This window comes from Salvelinus sp. IW2-2015, unplaced genomic scaffold (genome assembly GCF_002910315.2).
Source record: "Salvelinus sp. IW2-2015 unplaced genomic scaffold, ASM291031v2 Un_scaffold2057, whole genome shotgun sequence".
In the NCBI taxonomy this organism is placed as follows: domain Eukaryota; kingdom Metazoa; phylum Chordata; class Actinopteri; order Salmoniformes; family Salmonidae; genus Salvelinus; species Salvelinus sp. IW2-2015.
In genome coordinates, this window is record NW_019943401.1 from 72685 (window position 1) to 100206 (window position 27522).

Genomic DNA, 27522 nt, shown 5'->3' on the forward strand with positions numbered 1-27522 from the left:
TCTGCTGCAGCTCCCAGTCTGGAAGTCATTTTTCCAAATAGTCCTTCTATATACAGGTAACTGCCAAAATAAAGGAAACACCAACACCAAGTGTCTTAATAGGGAGATGGCCCACCAGCAGCTAGAACAGCTTCAGTGCACCTTAGCATTCATTCTACAAGTGTCTGGAACTCTATTGGAAGGATGTGACACCATTCTTCAACTAGAAATCCCATCACTTGGTGTTTTGTTGATGGTGGTGGAAAACACTATCGCCACTCCAGAATCTCCCATAAGAGTTCAATTGGGTTCTTGTGGCTACGAGATGGCATATGGTTTACATCATTTTCATGCTCATCAAACCATTTCAGTGACTATTTTTATTTTATATTTATTTTACCATTATTTTACCAGGTAAGTTGACTGAGAACACGTTCTCATTTGCAGCAACGACCTGGGAATCAGTTACAGGGGAGAGGAGGGGGATGAATGAGCCAATTGTAAAACTACTCGTCCTGTGGGTGGGGCATTATCACCCTATGGAGCATTATCACCCTATGGAGGCATTATCACCCTATGGAGGCATTATCACCCTATGGGGCATTATCACCCTATGGAGGCATTATCACCCTATGGGGGCATTATCACCCTATGGGGCATTAATCACCCTATGGAGGCATTATCACCCCTATGGAGGCATTATCACCCTATGGAGGCATTATCACCCTATGGGGGCATAGCCATCATAGCCAAAATAATGGCCTAACCAACATTTGTATACATTACCCTAAGCATATTATGGGATGTTAACTGCTTAATTATCTCAGGAACCACTTATGTGGAAGCACCTGCTTTCAATATACTCCCGAGTGGCGCAGGGGTCTAGGCAATGCATCTCGTTGCTTGAGGCGTCACTACAGACACACTGGTTCAATTCCAGGCTGTATCTTAACTGGCCGTGATTGGGAAGTCCCATAGGGCGGCGCACAATTGGCCCAGCAATCGTCCCGGGTTTGACGCGGGGGTAGGCTGTCATTGTAAATAACAATTTATTCTTAACTGATTTGCCTAGTTAAATAAAGGTTAATTAAAAAAAATATTACATGTACTCAAGTGTTTTCCTTTATTTTGGCAGTTACCTGTACACAGAGCATTCGGAAAGTATTCAGACCCCTTCCCTATTTCCATTTTGTTAAGTTACAGCCTTATTCTAAAATGGATTAAATACAGTTTTTTCATCATCAATCCACACACAATACCCCATAATGACAAAGTGAAAACAGGTTTTTAGGAATTTTTTGCAATTTAAGTACAAATAAAAAACAGAAATACCTTATTTACATAAGTATTCAGATCCGTCGCTATGAGACTCGAAATTGAGCTCAGGTGCATCCTGTTTCCACTGATCATCCTTGAGAATGTTTCTACAACTTGATTGGTGTCTACCTGTGGTAAATTAAATTAATTGACAAATGATATGGAAAGGCACACACCTGTCTATATAAGGTCCACAGTTGGCAGTGCATGTCAGAGCAAAAACCAAGCCATGAGGTCGAAGGAATTGTCCGTAGAGCTCCAAGACAGATTGTGTTGAGTCACAGATCTGGGGAAGGGTACCAAAAACGTTCTGCAGCATTGAAGGTCCCCAAGAACACAGTGGCCTCCATCATTCTTGAATGGAAGAAGTTTGGAACCACCAAGACTTCCTAGAGCTGACCGGACAAACAGCAATCTGGGGAGAAGGGCCTTGGTCAGGGAGGTGACCAAGAACCTGATGGTCATTCTGACAGAGCTCTAGAGTTCCTCTGTGGAGATGGGAGAACCTTCCAGAAGAATAACCATCTTTGGCCTGAATGCCAAGCTTCGCGTTTGGAGGAAACTTGGCACCATCCTACTGTGAAACATGTGGTGGCAGCATCATGCTGTGAGGATGTTTTTCAGCTGCAGGGACTGGTAGACTAGTCAGGATCGAGGGAAAGATGAATGGCGCAAAGTACAGAGAGATCCTTGATGAAAATTTGGAGAAAGTCATGAATACTTTCCTTGTGTGTGTATTGTGTGGTGTGTGTGTGTGGTGTGTGTGTGTGTGTGTGTGTGTGTGTGTGTGTGTGTGTGTTGTTGTGTGTGTGTGTGTGTGTGTGTGTGTGTGTGTGTGTGTGTGTGTGTGTGTGTGTGTGTGTGTGTGTGTGTGTGTGTGTGTGTGTGTGTACCAGTCAAAAGTTTGGACACACCTACTCATCAATGGTTGTTCTTTATTTGTTCTATATTGTAGAATAATAGTGAAGACATCCTTAACTATGAAATAACACATGGAATCATGTAGTAACCAAAAAAGTGTTAAACAAATCAAAATATATTTTATATTTGAGGTTCTTCAAAGTAGCCACCCTTTGCCTTGACAGCTTTGCACACTCTTGGAATTCTCTCAACCAGCTTCATGACGTAGTCACCTGAAATGCATTTAAATGAACAGGTGTGCCTTGTTAAAAGTTAATTTGTGGAATTTCTTTCCTTCTCAATGTGTTTGAGCCAATAGTTGTGTTGTACCACTCCTTCAAGGTAGGGGTGGTATACAGAAGATAGCCCTATTTAGTAAAAGACCAAGTCCATATTATGGCAAGAACAGCTCAAATAAGCAAAGACAAACGACAGTCTATCATTACTTTAAAGCATGTAGGTCAGCCAATACGGTAAAATGGTTGAATTGCTGCATAGAAACCAACTAAAAGGACACCAATAATAAGAAGAGACTTGCTTGGGCCAAGAAACACGAGCAATGGACATTAGACCGGCAGAAATCTGCCCTTTGGTCTGATGAGTCCAAATTTGAGATTTTTGGTTCAAACAACCGTGTCCTTTTGAGACACGGAGTAGGTGAACGGATGATCTCCGCATGTGTGGTTCCACCGTGAAGCATGGAGGAGGAGGTGTGATGGTGCCTTGCTGGTGACACTGTCAGTGATTTATTTATAATTAAGTCACACTTAACCAGCATGGCTACCACAGCATTCTGCAGCGATACACATCCCATCTGGTTTGCGCTTAGTGGGACTATCATCTGTTTTTCAACAGGAACAATGACCCAACACACCTCCAAGCTGTGTAAGGGCTTATTTGACCAAGAAGGAGAGTGATGGAGTGCTCCATCAGATGACCTGGCCTCCACAATCACTGACCTCAACCCAATTGAGATGGCTTGGGATGAGTTGGACCACAGAGTGAAGGAAAAGCATCCAACAAGTGCTCAGCATATGTGGGAACTCCTTCAAGACTGTTGGAAAAGCATTCCAGGTGAAGCTGGTTGAGAGAATGCAAAAGTGTGCAAAGCTGTCGTCAAGGCAAAAGGTGGCTATTGAAGAATATGAAATATATGAAATATTTTATTTGTTTTACACTTTTTTGGTTACTACATGATTCCATATGTGTTATTTCATAGTTTTTATGTCTTCACTATTATTATACAATGTAGAAAATATTATAAAGAAAGAAAAACGCTTGAATGAGTAGGTGTCCAAACTTTTGACTGGTACTCAATCAATCAATCAATCAATTTTATTTTATATAGCCCTTCGTACATCAGTAATATCTCGAAGTGCTGTACAGACACCCAGCCTAAAACCCCAAACAGCTAGTAATGCAGGTGTAGAAGCACGGTGGCTAGGAAAAACTCCCTAGAAAGGCCAAAACCTAGGAAGAAACCTAGAGGAGGAACCAGGCTATGAGGGGTGGCCAGTCCTCTTTGGCTGTGCCGGGTGGAAATTATAACAGAACTATGCCAAGATGTTCAAAAATGTTCATAAGTAACAAGCATGGTCAAATAATAATCATGAATAATTTTCAGTTGGCTTTTCATAGCCGATCATTAAGAGTTGAAAACAGCAGGTCTGGGACAGGTAGGGGTTCCATAACCGCAGGCAGAACAGTTGAAACTGGAATAGCAGCAAGGCCAGGCGGACTGGGGACAGCAAGGAGTCACCACAGCCGGTAGTCCCGACGTATGGTCCTAGGGCTCAGGTCCTCCGAGAGAATGAAAGTACTGTATATTTATATTTATATGGTACTGTATATTTATCATTTGTATTTATTTATCAAATATTCTGTATATTAACCAGAAGTATTGCAGTGACTACAGGGCTAAACAGACATTGGCCATAGAAATGGCTTACTGTCAGTCCAATCTGTCTCTTATACACATGTCATTGTTTGGTCACTACTACCACCTATACGTTGAATTGATACACAACTCTCACTCACGGGTGCAACAAAATTGTTGTATTTTTCAAGGCATGCCTTAAAATATTGTAATAAATCAGAAACAACAATACCATGCACCCACTAGTGATCCCAATTTACTGTACTTACTGCATTCTGTGGGGTCGAATTACGCTCCCATTTGAAATACAGTCCTTCTTTACAGTAATGTACTGTTAAACCAAGGTTTCATTGGAACTGACGGTGTCATTCACCAGTTACGCCTAAAATAATCACCCAGAGTGCAGTGCGAAATGCGGCAATTTACTGTAAATAATTAATATGTTACATTGCTGTTAGTTTTATTGTATATAAAAACAAGATTTTAGCCCAAAACAAAAGTACCATACCACATCTTTGGAGCGCCAAAAACCTTTTGACCACTAATGGGTGCATGATATTGTTGTTTCTGGCTCATTGTCATATTTTAAGACGTGCCTTGTAAAAGGCAACAACTTTATGGGGCCTGTGAATAAGAGTTCGGTATCAATACAATTTATAGGTGGTAGATGAAATGTGTATGTGGTCAGATTGGAGAGGTAGCATATTTGCCATGTCCCTGGTGTGTTTTGCCCTGTAGTCACTGCAAGTTTGGAAGCCTTTGTTAAGGCCTCTAGAAGTGCAGGTGATTCATACCTATTCAGTATATATGCAGTATATATTTGATATCCATCATGTGAACAGGTTTTATCCTCCTATCTCCCTCCCTTTAATAGGACACATGTTCTGCTCTTTCTGTACATCATTTTTTAAATCTTTATTTAACTAGGCAAGTCAGTTAAGAACAAATTCTTATTTTCAATGACGGCCTAGGAACAGCTGGTTAACTGCCTTGTTCAGGGGCAGAACGACAGACTTTTACCTCGTCAGCTCRGGGATTTGATCTGGCAAACGTTCAGTTATTAGTCCAACGCTCTAACCACTAGACTACCTGCCGCCTCTAATAATAATAGCCTATAGTATATCATATTTGGTTCTTACAATTATGTTATTTATTGAGCTACACCCAAAACGAAATGTTACTAGCCTTAGCCCAAGAAGTCTGACTGTGACGACATAATGTTAGGTTTTTGAGTCCTAATATATAAAGAAAACATTGAAACAAACCCACCTGTGATTTGTTTATAATAGGTTATAAACAATAATGTCCTACAAAAACGCCATAGAAGCTCTCGCTTTATTTATTTATTCTCAACTTCAAGCTGAAGCATTTCTATGAACATGTGATACTAGTTATCAATTTGCATCAGTATCCTAGAGCCTCCCTCGGACTGCTGTTCATTGCGGATGTATACAACCCGTATTGTCTGAGTGCCGTGCCTGGTCCGTTAATGACGCAAGCCCGACTGGCGACAGTCAGTCTAGAAGTTTGACATGTTCACAGTTTACAGCAACTGCTGTGGAACTTAACAATACTTCCAATTTTAAGCGCATCCATTTCGAGAAGGATCCTCTCGAACCATATTTATCGGGACTCTGATGGATCGTGGCAAGAGCGTAGTGTGGAAAAGTAGTCAGGAGACCTGCCACACTGGTTGAATCAATGTTGTTTCCACTCAATTCAATGAAATGACGTTGAACCAACSTGGAATATACGTTTAATTGACGTCTGTGCAGAGTGGGTCGTGATTCAAAGTACCTACATCCAACCCGCTCACGTAGAAGCGCTAAACACGCAGTGAATGTGTGTTTCTATCATCCCAGTATCAAATAGTTCACAAATATTTCTGATCCCTCTTTYGCATAGAAACTAGGCTATTTAAGAYTCAAATTAGGTACARAAAGACACKGACTAGGCGAAACCAATAATTCCAGACACTTGTAGAATATATGACAAGGCGCATTGAATCTGTTCTGGTGGCTCGTGGTGGCCCAACGCCCTATTAAGACCCTTTATGTTGGTGTTTCCTTAATTTTGGCAGTTACCTGTATACCATATACATAGAGCGGTGAGGAGTAAGAGTACCCGGTTTTATCTTCTGGATTCAGGTTCACTCAAACATCGTTTTAAGCTTTGTTTTAATATTGAAAGTCACAGCTGATTTCTTGCATTTATATCGATTTGTTCTCCTTAAATATTATGTATTCGTTTCAGTCTCTTGAGTTTTTTAAACAAACTGTTTGCGGACAGCTCCTGATATCCAGGCATAAAAACTACAATCTGTCCTGAATTAGCCTAGTTCGCATGTGCGCCGAGCTATATCCTGTCCCCGGTTTTCCTTGGCAAAACTAGCTGGCTAGCTGATCTATGCTCGTTTTCGTCCTCATTGCCTAACATCATAAATACTCCACCCTCAACTTCCAAACCCATTTKCTAGTTATACAATCATGTAACTAAAGAAATTCGCTTGAAAGACACATGAAAATGTGTTGTTTTATTGTTTTATTGAATAGCCATGACTGGTTCGAGCTATCTGTCACTCATGTCGTAAGACAACAGTGGCAAATCATTTTATATATGTTTTTATTTAACTAGGCAAGCCAGTTAAACAAGAACAAATTCTTATTTACTATGATGGCCTAACCCAGATGACGCTGGGCCAATTGTGTACCGTCCCTACGGGACTCCCAATCACAGCCGGTTGTGATACAGCAGAGGATCAAACCAGGGTCTGTAGTGACTCCTCTAACACTGAGATGCAGTGCCTTAGACCGCTGTGATACAGCCTGGAATGGAACCAGGGTCTGTAGTGACTCCTCTAACACTGAGATGCAGTGCCTTCGACCGCTGTGAAACACAGGAGCCCAAGTGTTTTGGATTCAAGTTCAGTTTTGCGATCCACCGACGTTGCTGGGCATTTCTAGTCGTTTGACTTCGATATGTAGTGATTTTGACAAAACAACCAGATACACTACATGACCAAAAGTATGTGGACACCTGCTCATTGAACATCTCATTCCAAAATCGTGGACATCAATATGGAATTGGTTACCCCTTGTGCTGCTATAACAGCCTCCACTCGTCTGGGAAGGCTTTCCACTAGATGTTGGAACATTGCTGCTATAACAGCCTCCACTCTTCTGGGAAGGCTTTCCACTAGATGTTGGAACATTGCTGTGGGGACTTGCTTCCATTCAGTCACAAGAGCATTAGTGAGGTCGGACACTGATGTTGGGTGATTAGTCCTGGCTCGCAGTCAGTGTTCCAATTCATCCCAAAGGTGTTCGATGGGGTTGGGGTCAGGGCTCTGTGCAGGCCAGTCAAGTTCTTCAACACCGATCTCGACAAACCATTTCTGTATGGATCGCGCTTTGTGCACGGGGGCATTGTCATGCTGAAACAGGAAAGGGCCTTCCCCAAACTGTTGCCACATAGTTGGAAGCACAGAATCGTCTAGAATGTAATTGTATGCTGTAGTGTTAACATTCCCTTCACTGGAATTAAGGGGCCAAACCCGAACCATGAAAAACAGCCCCAGCTTGTGTGGCCTACCACTTTGCGACTGTGATGTTGTTGCTCCTAGACGTTTCCACTTCACAATAACAGCACTACAGTTGACCCGGGYAGCTCTAGCAGGGCARAAATTTGACTAACTRACTTGTTGGAAAGGTGGCATCCTATGACAGTTTYACGTTGAGAGTCACTGAGATCTTCTACTGCCMATGTTTKTCTATGGAGATTACATGGCTGTGTGCTCAATTTTATACACCTGTCAGCAACAGGTGTGGCTGAAATAGCGGAATCCACTMATTTGAAGGGGTGTCCACATACTTTTGTATATATAGTGTATGTACATTCCTGTACCCTTAACCTTCTTATGTGTTGATTAAATCTGAYTTTATTAGTATAATGAGTAATCCAGGAATGTTATGAGTTAATTGAYAAGAGAAAACTCAATGAAAATAGAAACTCTACAGGATGCCAATGGCTACAATGAACGACTAAATTACTTCCGGAGACAAAGGCTCSACGGAATGGTCCTCCTCCCCACCACTCTATATACATATATGTTTAATTTGCTGTAATATGAAAATACATTACTTAGCAGGCAACCTGTTTGCACCAATCCCATGCAATTACGGTAAWATMATGTAAAATACAAACCCCGCCTCCCCTAAATGAATGAAAATGATTAATCCATTCAGTCATGACAATTACTGTAAAAATATTACGGCATGAATATTGGTACAATAGGCTTATTTAGTAAAACGTTTTACTGCATCCCTTTTTGTTATTCAAAATTTACAGTATTTAGCTGAAAATGTTGTACATTTACAAGGGAAAGTTGTAGAGTGTAATCATTACAATAATTATTATCTGGGTGATTTYTTTTCTTAAAAAAAAAAACTAAAATAGTCTGAGATTCATGTGGCTCTCCCGACAGCATGAGGTTGGCGACTGAACATTTAAATCTACAGTMGGCAATAAGCAATTACTGTAAAGAAATACAGCATTTTAGAGAMATTTTTACAGGAGGATTCCAATTACAGTTAATAGCCATATTTTACCCATAATGCAATCTACAACATTAATTCTATGGTACACGTTTAAGGTATTTTACTGTTGAAATTAAAGTGTTACACACACAGTGGTGCTCTCCAGCCAACACCTTCTATTTTTGTACCTTTATTTATGCAAGTTAGTTAAGAAYAAATTCTTATTTTAAATTACAGCCTAGGAACAGTGKGTTAACTGTCTTGTTCAGGGACAGAAGGACAGATTTTTACCTTGTCAGCTCAGGGATTTGATCTTGCAACCTTTTGGTTACTAGTCCAAMGCTCTAACCACTAGGCTACCTGYCACCCCTCTCCTACAACATGGAGTAGAATAATAGTATCTGAAGTTGTTATGTTGTGCATTTCAGACATCAAAATTACACGACATAGAGAGACAKATATTGATAAGTGGAAAAATAATGTTTTGAAACATTTTCATAATTCTGAAGACAAAATGGTATGGAACAGGTGGCCGAGCCGATCAATGGATCAATGTCTGTTAAATGGAGGTTAAATAAATAAAAATATCCTCATACCTTATACTCAGCCTACACAACCATACGTATTCACTCTATACTAGGTTCATTCATGTATTCATAGTAGGCTATTAATTCTGTAAGAGCAATAGAATTCCAATTCGTTTTGCAGTGTTGTCGATCATGACTTTAGGATGAGCAGCATACAGAGAGAAAGAGAGAGAGAGACAGAGAGAGACAGAGAGAGAGAGAGAGAGAGAGAGAGAGAGAGAGAGAGAAAGAGAGAGAGAGAGAGAGAGAGAGTACACCGCTGCTGTCTGTCTGAATCTTTCTCGAATCCTGGGAAAGTTCCAGGGGCAGGCTGGCTGGCGGAGGGATCTGGCACGCAGGCACTGCGGCTCCAGCCTGGCTGACGCCGGGGTTGTGGCGCTCCGCTCGGCTCGTGGAGGCTCAAGGGCTCCTAGCAAACACGCTCCCCACCTTGCTCTATCCGCGCCACGCTCAACTGGGCAGCCAGACATCACACGCAGGAACAGAGGGACAGGAATTGCCCCCGTCTTTCACAACAGTGAAGCGCTGTAGTGAATGGACATCACACAGCAGAGGTGAGAGATGAAAAATGTACCTTTTTTAAATGATATGAATAACTTTGTGTGGGTCTGCTAGGGGGTTGTTGTAGGCTATCACTTACAAGGAGCATGTTGTTTAAGGATACAGTGTAATGGAAAATGGTAAATTATACGGTCATTTTGGGTATTATCAACAGTAAAATACTCTCAAACGTTTTACTGCGGCATACTGTAAATTATGGTGCATTGTGGGAAAATGTTGTGGGTGGGAATGGAATTGCTGTATTTTGAATGGTACTGTAATTCCACCCCACAGAATACAGTACCATACTGTATCTTTGGAGTGACAAAAACCTTTTGACCACTAGTGGGTGCATGGTATTGTTGATTCTGGCTCATTAACATATCTAGAGGCGTGCTCTATATGTTGCACCCCTGAGTGAGAATGCTGTACCAATTTAACTCATATGTGGTTATAGTGCCACTACAATGTGCGTTGGGGACAGATTGTCAGATTTCAGATTGACAGCAAGTCTTAAACCTTAAAAGGGTTGAACATTTTGCCATGTCATTTTGTTCTGTTTTGCCTTGTCGTCACTGCCAGTTTGGAAGCCTTTGTTAAGGCGTTTAGAAGTGCCACTGATATAAAACACCAAAATATTAATTAATATACTTTAATGTTTAAAAGCTTTACCTAGCTGCCAAACTGCTCGCACCAATCCTATGTCATTACAGTATAAGACTGGGAAATAAAACCCCTCACCTCAATGAATTTCAAACAGCCATTCATTCATTCAGATTACTGAAGAATTCATTTTTTTTTTTTTTACTGTATTTTACTGTGTGTACTTGCTTTGATACTGTATTAATATTACATTAGGTATACTGTAATATSAAATACAGCGTTTTACTGTATTTGCCTGTAAGCTACTGTCAAATTCACAGTAACCTGATGACTGTTGAACGGCATGACAAACATTTTCAAATGTCTGATTAACTTTATTTTATCTCAAACTTTTTATTTCACCTTATATTTAATAATGATCTTAGGTTATTGTGTGTTCATAGGAAGTTAATGTCCCCGTTTGAAAGCGTGGTTGGCTTTTTGGCTATAGTGGGAAACAACATTGTGAAACAGTAGAAGACATTGTGATGCATATGTAACCTACTACTAATGCGGAAAGCGGTTACCTTGTCGCTCTGTGATAGTGTGTAGCTGTTTAGAGGACCGGGGAGGGGACCTCGTCCTCAACATGTCATGTACAGAAGAAAAAAACGTCCTCGTAGTAAAGGGAAACTGGTGTGTTTACCTTCGGGGTTGTGTGCTGATGATAAAGCATTAGGTAATTAAGCCTATCTCAGCCCGTAGACTGAGTGACGCCAACTTCAGAAAGGAGTCAACGCAGGCAGAGCGGAACAGACGCGCTGGTGCCGCGCTGCCGCATTCAAGTGCAGTGGGCGTTGAGCGCCTGTAGTGCGCACCGCATTTAGCCAAAATACAAACCTACGCTGTTATTATAGGCTACTTTTCCAACTAACATATAGGCTAAATATGTGGTGTCAGATGATTCAATTTCTTAATTCCAGTGGGTTTTTAATTGACCGTGACTGACTGAACTGAAGAAAGATACGAGTCGCTGTCCTGTAGCCATTCGAACAGAGCGCTGCGCGTCGTCACAGCATAACTCACGTGTCTGCTGCTGAATTATAGGGACGCKTGCTCACGGCATGTTTGGCATTCTTATGTTCCCCAGGCCAGTACATTATTTCTATGTGCTATGGATTTTAATCCAGATATATCATGATTATAACAATACATTCGTTTTCGTTGTCATCTCAGTCCAAGAGAGGTTCAAACAGACCAACAGATCATAAACAGTAGCCAGGGTTTTTCAGGAGGAAACGTCGGACTGAAAATCACAAGAATCACTATTTTACAAGACCACGTGAACGACTCAACTACCAGACTACTCTGTGTAGGCTTCCTTAGACWGTTTTACAATGGAATAAATATCCCCCTCTTTTGTATGGGAGGAGAAGGGGAGAGAGAGAGAGAAAGAAAGAGAAATAAATAAATAAAGAGAGCAGGAGAGAGAGAGAGGGGGGGGAGAGAGAGAGGATGCTCTCACATTAAAGTTGTTTATTTAAAGCAAATATCTGAGTTCTTCCATCAACCAGTACAGTAGCTTATGAATAGCACATTAGGTAATGTTGTAGGTCAGCCTGACTACAAGGCAGAGAGAAGAGAGAGAGGGGAGGTAGGGGGAGAGAGAGCGAGAGAGAGAGAGAGAGACAGAGAGAGAGAGAGACAGAGAGAAGAAGAGAGAGAGGAGAGAAGAGGGAGAGAGATAGAGAGAGAGAGGAGAGAGAGAGAAGATACAGAGAGAGAGCGAGGAGAAGAGAGAGAGAGAGACAGAGAGGGAGAGAGAGAGAGAGAGAGAGGAGAGGGAGAGAGAAGAGAGAGAGGGAAAGAGAGAGGGAGAAGAGAGAGAGAGAGAGAGAGAGAGAGAGAGAGAGAGAGAGAGAGAGAGAGAGAGAGCATGCCTGTCTGGATCAGAATGTTTCAGTTTCCATGCTGTCTGTCCTTCCGTCCATCTGTGAGTGGTGTGACCCATGCTGGCCAGACTGTGGGGCTCCTCGCTATGAGACAGTGGGATGTACACTGAGTCAATACTTTGTACAAACACCTTTGGCGGTGATTATAGCTGTGAGTTTTTTGGGGGGGGTGAGTCTCTAAGAGCTTTGCACATCTGGATTGTACAATATTTGCCCATTAGTCTTAAAAAAAATTCTTCAAGTTCTGTCAAGTTGGTTGTTGAWCATAGCTAGACATCCATTTTCAAGTCTTGCCATAGATTTTCAAGTTGATTTCACTCAAAACTGTAACTAGGCCACTCAGGAACATTCAATGTATTCTTGGTAAGCAACTCCAGTGAAGATTTGGCCTTGTGTTTTAAGTTATTGTCCTGCTGAAAGGTAAATTAGTCTCCCAGTGTCTGTTGGAAAGTAGACTGMACCAGGTTTTCCTGTAGAATTTTGCCGATAGCTATAGCTGTATTCTGTTTCTATTTGTCCTGAAAAACTCCCTAGTCCTTGCCGATTACAAGCAGACCCATAACATGATGCAGCCACCACCATGCTTGAAAATATGAAAAGTGGTACTCAGTGATGTGTTGTGTTGGATTTGCCCCAAACATAACGGTTAGTATTCTGGACAAAAAGTTAATTTCTTTGCCACATTTTTTCAGTATTGCCAAAGTGACTTGTTGCAAACAGGATGCATGTTTATATTTTGTATTGTGTACAGGCTTCCTTCTTTGTCAATTAGGTTAGTATTGTGGAGTAACTACAATGTTGTTGATCCATCCTCAGTTTTCTCCGATCACAGCCATCAAACTCTGTAACTGTTTTAAAATCACCATTGGCCTCATCGAATCAAATCAAAGTTTATTTGTCACGTGCGCCGAATACAACAGATGTAGACCTTACAGTGAAATGCTTACTTACAGGCTCTAACCAATAGTGCAAAATGGTATTAGGTGAACAATAGGTAAGTAAAGAAATAAAAACAACAGTAAAAAGACAGTGAAAAATAACAGCAGCGAGGCTATATACAGTAGAGAGGCTATATACAGTAGAGAGGCTATATACAGTAGAGAGGCTATATACAGTAGAAGGGCTAGTATTACAATAGTGAGGCTATATACAGTAGAGAGGCTTTTATATGACAGTAGGAGAGGCTATGATCAGTAGAGAGGGCTATATACAGTCAGCAAGGCTATCTCACAGCTAGCGAGACATAAACAGGTACGCGAGCTTACATACAAGACACCCCGTTATCATGTTCTCTATTGAGGTAGTATGTAGATATGGTTAAAAGTGACTAGCCATAATGATGAACAGAGAGTAGAGTAGCGACAAAGAGGGGCTAAATGTCCCGCGGCGGCTGGCGGGACACAATGCAGATAGAAATCCCTGAGCAGTTTCCTTCCTCTCCGGCAACTTCTAAAAACATGTTTTCACTTGGTCATTATGGGGTATTATGTGTCGATGGCTGAGAGAAGGAAAAAAATCAATTGAATCCATTTTGAATTCAGGCTAATGTGGAATAAGTCAAAAGGGTATGAAGACTTTCTGAAGGCCATATACATCCCATATAGTCCCYATAGACAAGTCCTAATTATCTCCTAAATCTTCTGTTGTATTTAACCTCTGGTTCATATGACTCACAGCCCTGCTGAACAGCTCTTTGTTTCTGTTAAATTAGCGCCTAATTTCATCTCTCTCTTCTCTGGTCAGATGACTGAAACCTGACCTGCACGAGGAATAACATTCACTACCGGAGGCTACCATTCTGACCAGACTGTATTTCTGCTAAGAGAGAGAGAGAGAGAAAGAGACAGAGAAAAATAAGATATTTGGGATTATTCCAACATTCCCACCTCTGTTCCAGACTTTCCTCCCTCCTGGTCTCTTCAGGAAGCACCAACGGAACTAATGAACCCCGGCTTCTGTTTACATAGACTCCTCACACTCCTCTTCGAGCTCCTTCCCTGATCCCTCGCTCCTGCTCTCCTTTACCCATCTGGGCAACAATCCATCCCTCACACTCCTCTTCTATCCCCCTGTCCCCCCCTCTCTCACCTCCTCTCATCACATTCCCTCCTCCCTCTTTCACCCGAAGTGGTGCTTCTCATCCCTCCCTCCATCCATCTCTACATAGCACCATTCATCCATCCCTCCATCCATCTCTACATAGCACCATCCATCCCTCATGCATTCCACCACCTCTATCACGTCCCTCTTCTCCTTCACGAGCCCTGCAGTGAAGAGGCTTCTGGGATGGAAACAGGGAGATGAGGAGGAGAAGTGGGCAGAGAAGGCTGTGGACTCTCTGGTGAAGAAACTAAAGAAGAAGAAGGGAGCGATGGAGGAGTTAGAGAAGGCCCTCAGCTGCCCCGGACAGCCCAGTGAGTAACCCCGTCTGATCAAATCACATTTTATTTCTCACATGCGTTGGTGTAGACTAACAGTGAAATGCTTACTTACTACAGGCCCTTTCCCAACAATGCAGAGAGAAAGAAAATAGAGACATAATAGAAAAGTAATAACATTTAATAATAAATACACAATGAGTAACGATAACTTGGCTGTATACACGGGGTACCAGTACTGAGTCAATGATAACTATATACAGGAAGTACCAGGTAATAACTTGGCTANAGTGAGTAACCCCGTCTGATCAAATCACATTTTATTTCTCACATGCGTTGGTGTAGACTAACAGTGAAATGCTTACTTACTACAGGCCCTTTCCCAACAATGCAGAGAGAAAGAAAATAGAGACATAATAGAAAAGTAATAACATTTAATAATAAATACACAATGAGTAACGATAACTTGGCTGTATACACGGGGTACCAGTACTGAGTCAATGATAACTATATACAGGAAGTACCAGGTAATAACTTGGCTACATACACAGGGTACCAGTACTGAGTCAATGATAACTAGGTTATATACAGGAAGTACCAGGTAATAACTTGGCTACATACACAGKGTACCAGTACCTAGTCGATGTGCAGGGGTACGAGGTAAGTGAGGTAGATATGTACATAATATGTATATTATAGGAATAAAGTTACCGRTAGTTAACAGTAGCAGTAGCGTRTGTGATCAGTCAAAAAGGTTAGTGCAAAATTGTGTCAATGCAGATAGTCCGGGTAGTTATTGGTTAACTATTTAACTAACTAYACTGAACAGAAATATAAAACRCAACATGTAAAGTGTTGGTCTCATGTTTCACGAGCTGAAATAAAAGATCCCAGAAATGTTCCACATGCACAAATAGCTTATTTCACTCAAATGTTGTGCACAAATTTACATCCATGTTAGTGAGCATTTCTCCTTTGCCAAGATAACAGGTGTGGCATATCAAGAATCTGATTAAACAGCATGACCATTACACAGGTGCACCTTGTGCTGGGGAAAATAAATGGCCACTCTAAAATGTGTACTTTTGTCACACAACACAATGCCACAGATGTCTCAAGTTTTGAGTAAGCGTGCAATTGGCATGCTGACTGCAGGAACGTTCACCAGAGCTGGAGAAAAATCCACCAGGGGAAATTGAATGTTAATTTCTCTACCATACAGTAAGTCACCTCCAACGTCGTTTTAGAGAATTTGGCAGAACTTCCAACAGGCCTCACAACCGCAGACCACGTGTAACCACGCCAACCCAGAACCTCAACTTCCGGCTTCTTCACCTGCGGGATCATCTGAGACCAGCCACCCGGGCAGCTGATGAAACTCAGGAGTATTTCTGTCTGCTAATAAAGCCCTTTTGTGGGGACAAACTCATTCTGATTGGTTTGGGCCTGGCTTCGCCTAAGTGGGTTTTGGACTATGGCCCTACAGGCCACTATGACTGAGTGAAATCCAGGATTTAGGGCCTAATGGCATTTATTTCAATTTGCTGATTTTCTTATTTCCGCTTTATGAAACTCAGTAAAATCGGTTGAAATTGTTGGCATGTTGCAATATTTATATTTTGTTCAGTCTATTTAGAAGTCTTAATGGCTTGGGGCCATGAAGCTGTTCAGGGTCCTGTTGGTGTAAACGGATGTGAAATTTGGCTAGCTAGTTTAGCGGGTACGCGCTACTAGCGTTTCAATCAGTTACGTCACTTGCTCTGAACCTAGAAGTTTTAGTGTTGCCCCTTGCTCTGCAAGGGCCGCGGCCTTTGTGGAGCGATGGGTAACGACGCTTGTGGGTGACTGTTGTTGGGATGTGTGCAGAGGGTCCTGGTTCGCGGCGGTCGGGGCGAGGGGACGTACTAAAGTTAACTGTTACATTGGTTCCAGACTTGGTGTAGGTTGGTACGGGCTTGCCGCCGTGCTGTAGCAGAGAGAACAGTCTAAAGGGAACTTGGGTGGGCTGGAGTCTTTTGAACACCTGCGGTCAGATGCCAAGCAGTTGCCATACCAACCGTGATGCTCTCAAATTGGTGCACTGTGAAAACCATTTTGAGGCATCTGACGGGCCCATGCCAAATCTTTTAAAGCTTCCTGAGGGGAAGAGCTTTGTCGTGCCCTGCGTCAACTGCTGTTGGTGTGTTGGACCATGATATGATTGCTTAAGTGAATGTGGAACAGAGAAACTTCAAGCTTTCGACTCGCTCCACTACAGCCCTGTCGTGAATGGGGGTCTGCTCGACTCCTCGTTTCCTGTAGTCGCACGATCAGCTCCTTGGTCTTGATGAGCTGTTTGAGGGAAGGTTGTTTGTCCTGCACCACACTGCAGGTTTCTTGACTCCTCCCCTTATAGGTTGTCTCATCACCGGTCATTGATCAGGCTTACCCACTGTTATTCGTCTGCCAAACTTAATTCATTGGTGTGTGGAATTGGCTTGGCCACGCAGTCGTTTGTGAACAGGGAGTACAGGAGGGACTGAGGCACTCACCCCTGAGAGCCTCGTGTTTGAGGGTAGGTGTGGCAGAGTATTGTGCCTACTTTTCACCTGGGGGCGTCCCGGCAGGAAAGTCCATGATCCTGCAGAGGGAGGTGTTCAGTCCGCAGGTCCTTAGCTTTGTGATGGACTTGGAGGGCCCTATGGCTGTGTAATGCTGAGTGTAGTCAAATATACAGCATTCTCACATAGGTGTTCTCTTTTTTCCAAGTGGGAAGGCAGTGTGGAGTGGCAATATGATGGATTCACGTTGGAGGCGGTATGGGAAAATGGAGTGGTCCGAGTGTCTGGATGATGTGTTGTTGTGAACCATGACCAGCTTTTCAAGCATTTTCATGGCTACAGAATGTGAGTGCTCCCGGGCAATAGAGTTCATTTAGACAGTACCTAGTGTTCTTGGGCATGGGGGACTTGTGGTCTGCTTGAGAACGTAGTATTACAGAACTGGTCAGGAGAGAGCGGTTGAAATGGCATGAAGACAACTTTCCAGCTGGTCAGCGCAGCTCGCCGGTACTCTCCTGGTAATCTGTCGGACCCTGCTGTCTTGTGAACATCGCCTGTTTTAAACGGTCTTTCTCACATCGGCACGGAGAGCGTGATCACACAGTCGTCCGGAACAGCTGGTGCTTCAAGCTGGTTCAGTGTTGCTTGCCTCAACTGAGCATAGAATATATTTAGCTCGTCTGGTAGGCTCGTGTCACTGGGCAGCTCGTAGGTGGGTTTCCCTTTGGAATCCGTGATAGTTTTGCAAGCCCTGCCACATCGACGAGTGTCAGAGGCCGGTTGTAGTAGGATTCATCTTAGTTCTGTTTGATGTTTTGCATGTCTTATAAGTGTAACGGATGTGAAATGGCTAGCTAGTTAAGCGGGTACGCGCTAGTAGCGTTTCAATCAGTTACGTCACTTGCTCTGAAACCTAGAATGTAGTGTTGCCCCTTGCTCTGCAAGGGCCGTGGCTTTTGTGGAGCGATGGTAGTACGACGCTTCGTGGGTGACTGTTGTTAATGTGTGCAGAGGGTCCCTGGTTCGCGCCCGTGTCGGGGCGAGAGGACGGTTTAAAGTTATACTGTTACATTGGTGCCGTGACCCGGATCACTGGTTGCTGCGAAAAGGAGGAGGTTGAAAAGGGGGGTGAGTGTAACGGATGTTGAAATGGCTAGCTAGTTAACGGTACGCGCTAGTAGCGTTTCAATCAGTTACGTGACTTGCTTCTGAAACCCTAGATGTAGTGTTGCCCCTTGCTCTGCAAGGACCGTGGCTTTTTGTGGAGCGATGGGTAACGATGCTTCGTGGGCGACCGTTGTTGATGTGTGCAGAGGGTCCCTGGTTCGCGCCCGTGTCGGGGCGAGGGGACGGTTTAAAGTTATACTGTTACATAAGCATCCGGGTTAGTGTCCCACCCCTTGAAAGCGGCGGCTCTAGCCTTTAGCTCAGTGCGGATGTTGCCTGCTATCCATGGCTTCTGGTTGGGATATGAACGTACGGTCACTGTGGGGATGACGCCGTCGATACACTTATTGATGAAGCCAGTAACTGATGTGCCTGTTTGAGTTTTTGCTTGTAAGTAGGAATCAGGAGGATAGAGTTATGGTCAGATACTCCAAATGGAGGACAGGGGAGAGCTTTATATGCATCTCTGTTTTTGGAGTAAAGGTAGAGTTTTTTTCACCTCCAGTTGCACAGGTGACATGCTGGTAGAAATGAGGGAAAACGGATTTCAGTTTTCCTGCATTGAAGTCACCGGCCACTAGGGGAACCGCCTCTGGATGAGCATTTTCTTGTTTGCTTATGACCTTCTACAGCTCGTTGAGTGCGGCCTTGGTGCCAGCATCGGTTTGTGGTGGTAAATCAACAGCTACGAAAAATATAGATGAAAACTCTTCTCGGTAAATAGTATAGTCTACAGCTTGTCAATGAGGTATTCTGTCTGAGGTGAGCAGAGATCCTTAGTGTTAGAGATGTTAGACCCCCCCTTGTAATAATGCCGTTCTGTCCTACCGATGCACAGAAAAAAACAGCTAGATGTATATTATCCATGTCCTTGTTTATTTAATTTTTAATTTTACCTTTATTTAACTAGGCAAGTCAGTTAAGAACAAATTATTTTTTTCAATGACTGCCGAGGAACAGTGGGTTAACTGCCTTGTTCAGGGGCAGAACGACAGATTTGTACCTTGTCAGCTCGGGAATTCGATCTTGCAACCTTTCGGTTACTAGTCCAACGCTCTAACCTCTAGTCTACGCTGCCGCCGTTTAGCCACAACTCCCAAGAAGCGTAGGATGTTACAATTCTTCAGGTCCTTTTCATAGGATGGTCTCGGAACGGAGCAGTTTATTTTTTTTCTCTCCAGTGATTATACATAGAACAGAGGAGTAGAGGCGGTTTATTTACGCGTCGCCATAGTTTCATCAGGACGGCCGCACGTCGGCCTCTATGTCGCCCATCTCTTTTCGCTTCCGAGTCTCGAGGATTAGGGCCTGGATTGGGGTGAGCAGGAAGTCCTGCGCTGTCGACCTGTTGAAAGTAGAAATCTTCATCCAAATGGAGGTTAGTGATCTCTGTTCTGATGATCCAGAAGATCTTTTCATTACAGGAAACGATGGCGGGAACATTTTGTAAAAAAAATCAAAATAAAAGTTATGAGGAGCGCAAAAAATATCAGAACTGGTCAGAAGCACGTAAAACGGTCGCTAAACAATTCAGCGCCATTACACACGTGTGTGTGACCAGATAAAGAGTGTTTATCCAGAGATGATGTCATAACTAGGACCAGGAAACACGTCACTCCCCGGTGTCCATAACAGACAGGAAGTACACATACATAGGAACCAACTGTTCCTAAACTGTTTCATTCAGTTCCGTTCACCTTTTGTAGCTTATTCTGAAGTAGTCTACAACACCTCTGATCCAATCTCTCTCTACCTCCTCCACCAGGTAAGTGTGTGACCATCCCTCGGTCTCTGGACGGTCGTCTCCAGGTATCCCATCGTAAAGGTCTTCCCCACGTCATCTACTGCAGAGTGTGGAGGTGGCCCGACCTACAGTCTCATCACGAACTCAAGGCCTTGGAGTGCTGCCAATTCGCCTTTGGATCCAAACAGAAAGACATCTGTATCAACCCCTACCACTACAGACGGGTAGAGACACCAGGTATGAAGCTATATTAACCCCTACAGACGGGTAGAGACACCAGGTATGAAGCTATATTAACCCTACGACGGGAGAGACACCAGGTATGAAGCTGATATTAACCCTACAGACACCAGGTATGAAGCTATATTAACCCCTACAGACACCAGGTATGAAGCTATATTAACCCCTACAGACACCAGGTATGAAGCTATATTAACCCCTACAGACACCAGGTATGAACTCTATATTAACCCACAGACACCAGGTATGAATCTATATTAACACTTACAGAACCGACCAGTATGAATCTATTATTTAACCCCTACAGACAGTACATACACCAGGTATGAAGCTATATTAACCCCTACAGACGGGTACAGACACCAGGTATGAAGCTATATTAACCCCTGCAGACAGGACATACACCAGGTGTATTACAATACGGATGAATAATACGTCACACAAAGCCTAGACTTTTATATAAAGCAGCTTACCTTTTACTGATTACATACCTTTTTACTATGACAGTATGTAAATCAGAGACGTGCATCAGAGATGGGATTTTGCCAGACTAAGTAGAAAGTCCTGTGTTATCTAACCCAGTCGGGATTGGCACCTATTCAATAATAGTGCACTACTGTTGACCAGGGCCCACATAGGGAATAGGGTGCCATTTCAGACTAATCTCAGTGGTCTGTCTGTCTCTGTATTGTTCCTGTGTTTTAATTATCTGAGATAAGGTCAGTAGAGGGATGTGGGACGAAACCTGATCTCAGCCGCACTGTGTTCTGTTTCAGAGACAAACTGGATTTACAGTTATTTGATATGAGAAGAACTGTAACTGACTGATCAATCTCTCTCTCTCTGTCTCTGTCTGTCTCTCTCCTTCTCCCTCTCTCTCCTCTTTCTCTGTCTCTGTCTGTCTCTCCCTCCCCTCTCCCCTCTCCCTCTCCTCTCTTCCCTCTCCCTCTCTCCCTCTCCCTCTCTGTCTCTGTCTCCTGTCTCTGTCCTCTGTCTCGCTCTCTCTCGTCTCTCTCTCGCTCTCTCTGCTCTCTCTCGCCTCGCCGGCTCTGTTTCTCTCTCGCTCTTCCGCTTTCTCTGTCTCTGTCTTTCTGTCTCTCTTTCACTGTCGATCTCTCTCTCTCTGTCTCTCTCCTCTCTCTGTCTCTCGTCTCTCTCCTCTCCCTCTCTCCTCTCTTCTCCTGTTTCTCTCTCTCCTCTCTCTCTGTTCTCTCCTCTCTCTCTCCCTCTCCGCCCTTCTCTGTCTTTCGTCTTCTTTCACTGTCGATCTCTCCTCTCTCTTTCTCTGTCTCTCCCTTTCTCTGTCTTGTCTGTCTCTCTGTCTCCCCCCCCCCCCCAGTGCTTCCCCCAGTATTGGTCCCCGCCACAGTGAGTTTAACCCTCAGCACAGTCTACTGGCTAAATTCCGGAACGCCTCGCTCCACAGCGAGCCCCTGATGCCCCAGAACGCTACATACCCGGACTTCTTCCTCCATCCCCTGCGCCTCCTCATCCTGCGCCTCCTCATCCTCTCTCACCCAGTCCCCCACCTCCGCCAGCTACCCCAACTCTCCCAGCAGCGCAGTCGAACCTACCAGCCCTACCACATCACAGGTACTATACTAAATACATACGTATACTTAATACTACATAACTACTACTACAGTCCTATAGCCAGCCCCTACCACATCACAGGTACTACTACTAAAATACATACGTGTACTTAATACTACATAACTACTACTACAGTCCTAGAGCCAGCCCCTACCACATCACAGGTACTACTACTAAATACATACGTATACTTAATACTACATAACTACTACTACAGTCCTAGAGCCAGCCCCTACCACATCACAGGTACTACTACTAAAACATACGTGTACTTAATACTACATAACTACTACTACAGTCCTAGAGCCAGCCCCTACCACATCACAGGTACTACTACTAAATACATACGTATACTTAATACTAACAAACTACTACTACAGTCCTATAGCCAGCCCCTACCACATCACAGGTACTACTACTAAATACATACGTGGTACTTAATACTACATAACTACTACTAACAGTCCTAGAGCCACCCCACCACATCACAGGTTACTACTACTAATACATACGTATACTTAAACTACATAACACTACTACAGTCCTAGAGCCAGCCCCTACCACATCACAGGTAGAAACGCGATTACTGTTGGCTTAGGCTGCTATTATCTCTGTTGAGTTTATAACTGCAATGTAGCCCACATGCCAGCAGAATGGCCGATATGAGTCTTTCCATCTTACCATCCAAATGGCCGGCAATGGCACTGGTATCCCCCGTGGAGCGGCTCATACCTGAAACATTCTCCATTCAGGCTGCAAAGGCCGTCGATTTCATCCTTAACGTAGATTGAATGTGACAAGGAGGGGGAAAACGCTGAAAAATATGCGCAACTTTCTTTGAAACACAAAAACACAAAGGCTAGGTGCTAGTCCTAGTTTTGTTGTTTACCCCTGGCTGAACGCAGGGCGCTACATCAGGAAGTGGCATTAGCCACTAACATGGTGGTGGAAAACAGTGTTCTAAAAGAAAGTGCGCATATTTTCTCTGTCTTGTTCCACCTACATCCCATTAAATTTAGTTCAGGATGAAATCAACGCCTTTGCAGCGCTGAATGTAGAATGTTTCAGGTATGAGCCGCCTCCACGGGGGGATACCAGTGTATTGTCAGATGGTAAGATGGAAACGAGATCAATATCGCCATCTGCCGGATGTGGCCTACATTGCAGTTACGAGCCGCTCCACAGGGGGAGTAGTGTATTGGTAAATCCTTTTGTAGATATATTTTACTTTGATGTGTTTAAGTTTCTTCCTTCCCCCCTCTGTTCCCCTCCGCCACCCTCTGTCCTACCCCCCTCTACTTCCCTGCCCCCTCCCCCCTGTTCCCCCTCCTCCCCCTCTGTCCCTCTCGCCCCCCTCTGTTCCCCATCCACCTCCCTGTTCCCCTCCCCCCTCCTTCCCCCTCTGCCCCCCACCCCTCTGTTCCCTCCACCCTCTGTCCCCCCCCCCTCCTGTCCCCTCTCCCAGCAGAGACTCCCTCCTCCCCCTATAGCATGATGGAGACAGTCCCAACTGAGGATGTCAAGCCTGGAGACTCCTCCAACACACACACAAGCTCACCTTCTCAGCTCCGCCACAGCGTACAAAAATTATATTGAGCAAATGCTTTCTCAAACTAATCCTAGACTTGTCCTTTTCTACTATGACCGACCACATGCTCTGCTGATATCGGCGTAGATTGAGGAACATTACTACTATACTGTGATATGTTGGTTGTCTCACATAGCGTATCTGAAAGATCGAAGTGCTTAGCTGACTATGATGAGATATGTGGTTGTCGTCCCAGGAGCTATCTGAGATGAATGTACTTGACTATGACTTGGATATGTGGGGTGTTCCCACCTAGCTAATCTGAGATGAATGTACTGACTTAGGACATGAGATATGTGAGTTGATCTCACCTGAGCTAGATCTGAGATGAATGTACTGACTATGACTGTGATATGTGGTTGTCCACCCTAGCTATCTGTAGAGGAATGTACGACTATGACTTGATATGTGTTGTCCCACCAGCTATCTGGTAGATGAATGTACTGACTATGACCTTTGAGATTGTGGTTGTCCCACCTAGTCTTTGAATCTGTATGAGCTGAGATAGATGGTTGTCCTTATCTTGAGTCTGACTATGACTGTGATAATGTGGTTTGGTCCCACCTAGCTATCTGTTAGATGGAATGTACTGACTATGACTGAGATAGATGGTTGTCTCACTCTAGTAATTAGGACTATCTAATGTTGTCCCGTAGCTATGAAGATGAATTACTGACTAGACTGTGATATGTGTTGTCACCTAGCTATCTGATAGATTGAATGTACTGACTATGACTGATGCATAGATGGTTGTCTACCTAGCTATCTGTAGATGAATGTACGACTATGACTGGATATGTGGTTGTCCCAACTAGCGTCTGCGTAAGATGAATGTACTGACTATGACTGTGCATGTGTGTTCCACCTACGCTATCTGTAATGATGTTACATGGACTCATCGACGTGGTGACTCTGTGGTTGTCTCACCTAGCTATCTGAGATGAATGATACTGGGACTATGACCTGTGATATGTGGTTGGTCATCAGACCTAGCTATCTGTAGCATGAATGTACGCCTGACTTATGTCACAGCTCGAGATACTGTCACCTGATAGCTGGCTTGTGCAGTCTCACGCTAGCTATTGAACTGGATTAACTGCCATATGATCCATCTTCTCTGACTGAGCACCGTATATGAATGTACTGATTGTGTTTGTTGCTTCGACCCTACGCTATCTGAGAAATGACTGCATGGACTGTGTAGTGGCTGCCAGCTACTGAGATGCTGCTCTGGACTATATTGATCTGTGTTGTCCCACCTAGCATCTGAAGCATGAATGTACTGACTATGTACTGTGACTATGGTGGTTGTCCCACCTAGCTTCTGAATGAATGTACTGTAATGACTGGATATGTGGTGGTTGTCCCACCTACCTATCTTGAAGATGAATCTGTACTGACTATGACCTGTGATATGTGGTGTTGTCTCACCTAGCATATCTGCCTAGATGAATGTACTGACTAACTGACTGTGATACATGGTTTGGTCTCACCTAGCTATCTGAAGATGACTGTACTGACTATGGACGTGTGTATTGTGGTTGTGCCCACCTAGGCTATCTGTAAGTGGAAGCTGTACTGACTATGACGGTGATATGGGTTTTCCCACCTAGCTATCTGAAGTGAAATGTACGACTTGACTGTGATTATGTGGCTGTCCCACCTAGCTATCTCTGAAGATCGAATGTACTGACTTGACGGTGATATTGTGGCTGTCCCACCTAGCTATCTGAAGATGAAGTGTACTGACTATGACAGGTCCGATATCTGGGTTCGTCCCACCTTGCTACAGAGCATTCCAGAAAGATTCGCGACCCTCTGACTTTTCCACATTTTGTCGTTTACAGCCTTTATTCTAAATGTATTAAATAGTTTTTTCCCCCTAATAATTATAGACACAATCAACCCCATAATGACATCACAAAACCCCATAATGACATCAACAATACCCCATAATGACAACAAGCATAAACAAGGCTTCTTGAGACATTTTGCAAAATGATTAAAAATAAAAACAAAACACTTAAATATCATCCATTTACCATAAGTATTCAGACCTTTTTCAGTACTATTGTTTGAAGATCTTTGGCAATGATACCGCCTCGCAGCTTCTTGGTATGGACTGCAAACAAGCTTGGCACACCCTGTATTTGGGGAGTTTCTCTCATTCTTCTCTGCAGAATCCTCTCCAACTCTGTCAGGGTGCGATGGGAGTTCGCTGCAACAGCTATTTCAGGTCTCTCCAGAGATGTTCGATCGGCATTCAGTCCGGCTCTGCGCGGCCACTCAAGGGACGATTCAGAGACTTGTCCCGAAGCCATTCCTGCGTTGTCTTGGCTGTGTGCTTAGTGTCATTGTCTTGTTGAAAGGTGAACCTTCGCCCCAGTGAGGTCTAGCGCTCTGGAACAGGGTTTTCATTAAGGATCTCTCTGGACTTTGCTCCGTTCATCTTCCCCTCGACCCTGACTTAGTCTCCCAGTCCCTGCTGCTGAAAAACATCCCCACAGCATGATGCTGCCACCACCATGCTTCACATAGGCTGGATGCCAGGTTTCCTCCAGTAAGTGTTCACTTGGCATTCAGGGGCCAAGAAGTTGAGTCTGTGGTTTCATCAGACCAGAGAATCTGTTTCTCATGATCTGAGTCTTTAGTGCCTTTGGCAAACTCCAAGCGGAGCTTTCATGTGCCTTTTACTGAGGAGTGGCTTCGTCTGGGCTTAAACTCTACCATAAAGGCCTGATTGGTGGAGTGCTGGAAAGATGGATGTCCTTTTGGAAGGTTCTCCCAACTCTAGAGCTCTGTCAAAGTGACGATCGGGTTCTTGGTCACCTCCCTGACCAAGGCCCTTCTCCCCCGACAKCTCAGTTTGGCCGAGCAGCCAGCTCTAGGAAGAGTCTTGTTGGTTATAAACTTCTTCCATTTAAAAATGATGGAGGCCACTGTGTTCTTTGGGACCTTCAATGCTGCAGATTGTTTTTGGTACCCTTCCCCAGTTCTCTGCCTCGACACAATCCTGTCTCTGAGCTCTACGAACAATTCCTTCGACCTCATGGCTTGGTTTTTRCTCTGACATGCACTGTCAACTGTGGGATCTTATATAGACCGGTGTGTGCCTTTCCAAATCATGTCCAATCAATTTAATTTACCACAGGTGGACTCCAATCAAGTTGTAGAAACATCTCAAGGATGATCAATGGAAACAGGATGCACCTGAGCTCAATTTCGAGTCGCATAACAAAGGGTCTGAATACTTATGTAAATAAGATGTTTGTGTTATTTATATTTTAGAAATGTGCTACAAATTCTAAAAACCTGTTTTCGCTTTGTCATTATGGGGTATTGTGGGTAGACTGATGAGAAACAAATCATATTTAATCCATTTTAGATTAACGCTGTAGCGTAGCAACATGTGGAACAAGGGAAGGGGTCTGAATACTTTCTGAATGCTCTGTATCTTAAGATAAATGCGATGTAAATACCTCTGCATAAGAACATGTGCTAAATGATTAAAATGTCAAATGTAGCTGACAAACACACACTCTAAAGGCGTCAGCATGCTTCAGTCAGCATGCTTCAGTCAACGTGCTTCAGTCAGCGTGCTTCAGTCAGCGTGCTTCAGTCAACGTGCTTCAGTCAGCGTGCTTCAGTCAGCATGCTTCAGTCAACATGCTTCAGTCAGCGTGCTTCAGTGCTTCCCAGTCAACATGCTTCAGTCAGCATGCTTCAGTCAGCATGCTTCAGTCAACGTGCTTCAGTCAGCGTGCCTCAGTCAACGGCTTCAGCCAGCATGCTTTCAGTCAGCATGCTTCAGTCGCATGCTTCAGTCAGCATGCTTCGTCAGCATGCTTCAGTCAACATGCTTCAGTCAACATGCTTCAGTCAACATGCTTCAGTCTCAGCATATGCCTTCAGTCCAGCATGCTTCAGTCAACATGCTTCAGTCAGCATGCTTCCAGTCAACATGTTCAGTCAGCATGTGCTTCAGTCACATTGCTTCAGTTCAG

General features: G+C 43.8%; 1 protein-coding gene across 1 annotated transcript in view; it reads left to right on the forward strand.

The window, feature by feature from the left end:
• Window positions 1-9448: 9448 nt before the first annotated feature.
• smad9 (SMAD family member 9) overlaps window positions 9449-27522 on the forward strand; it is a 41342-nt gene continuing 23268 nt past the window's right edge. Inside the window, 7 exon segments of the mRNA XM_070439945.1 lie at window positions 9449-9748; window positions 14012-14682; window positions 20119-20334; window positions 21677-21691; window positions 21694-21930; window positions 23399-23472; window positions 23475-23508. Of these exon segments, the coding sequence (XP_070296046.1) occupies window positions 14487-14682; window positions 20119-20334; window positions 21677-21691; window positions 21694-21930; window positions 23399-23472; window positions 23475-23508 (772 nt within the window). The 5' untranslated portion in view covers window positions 9449-9748; window positions 14012-14486.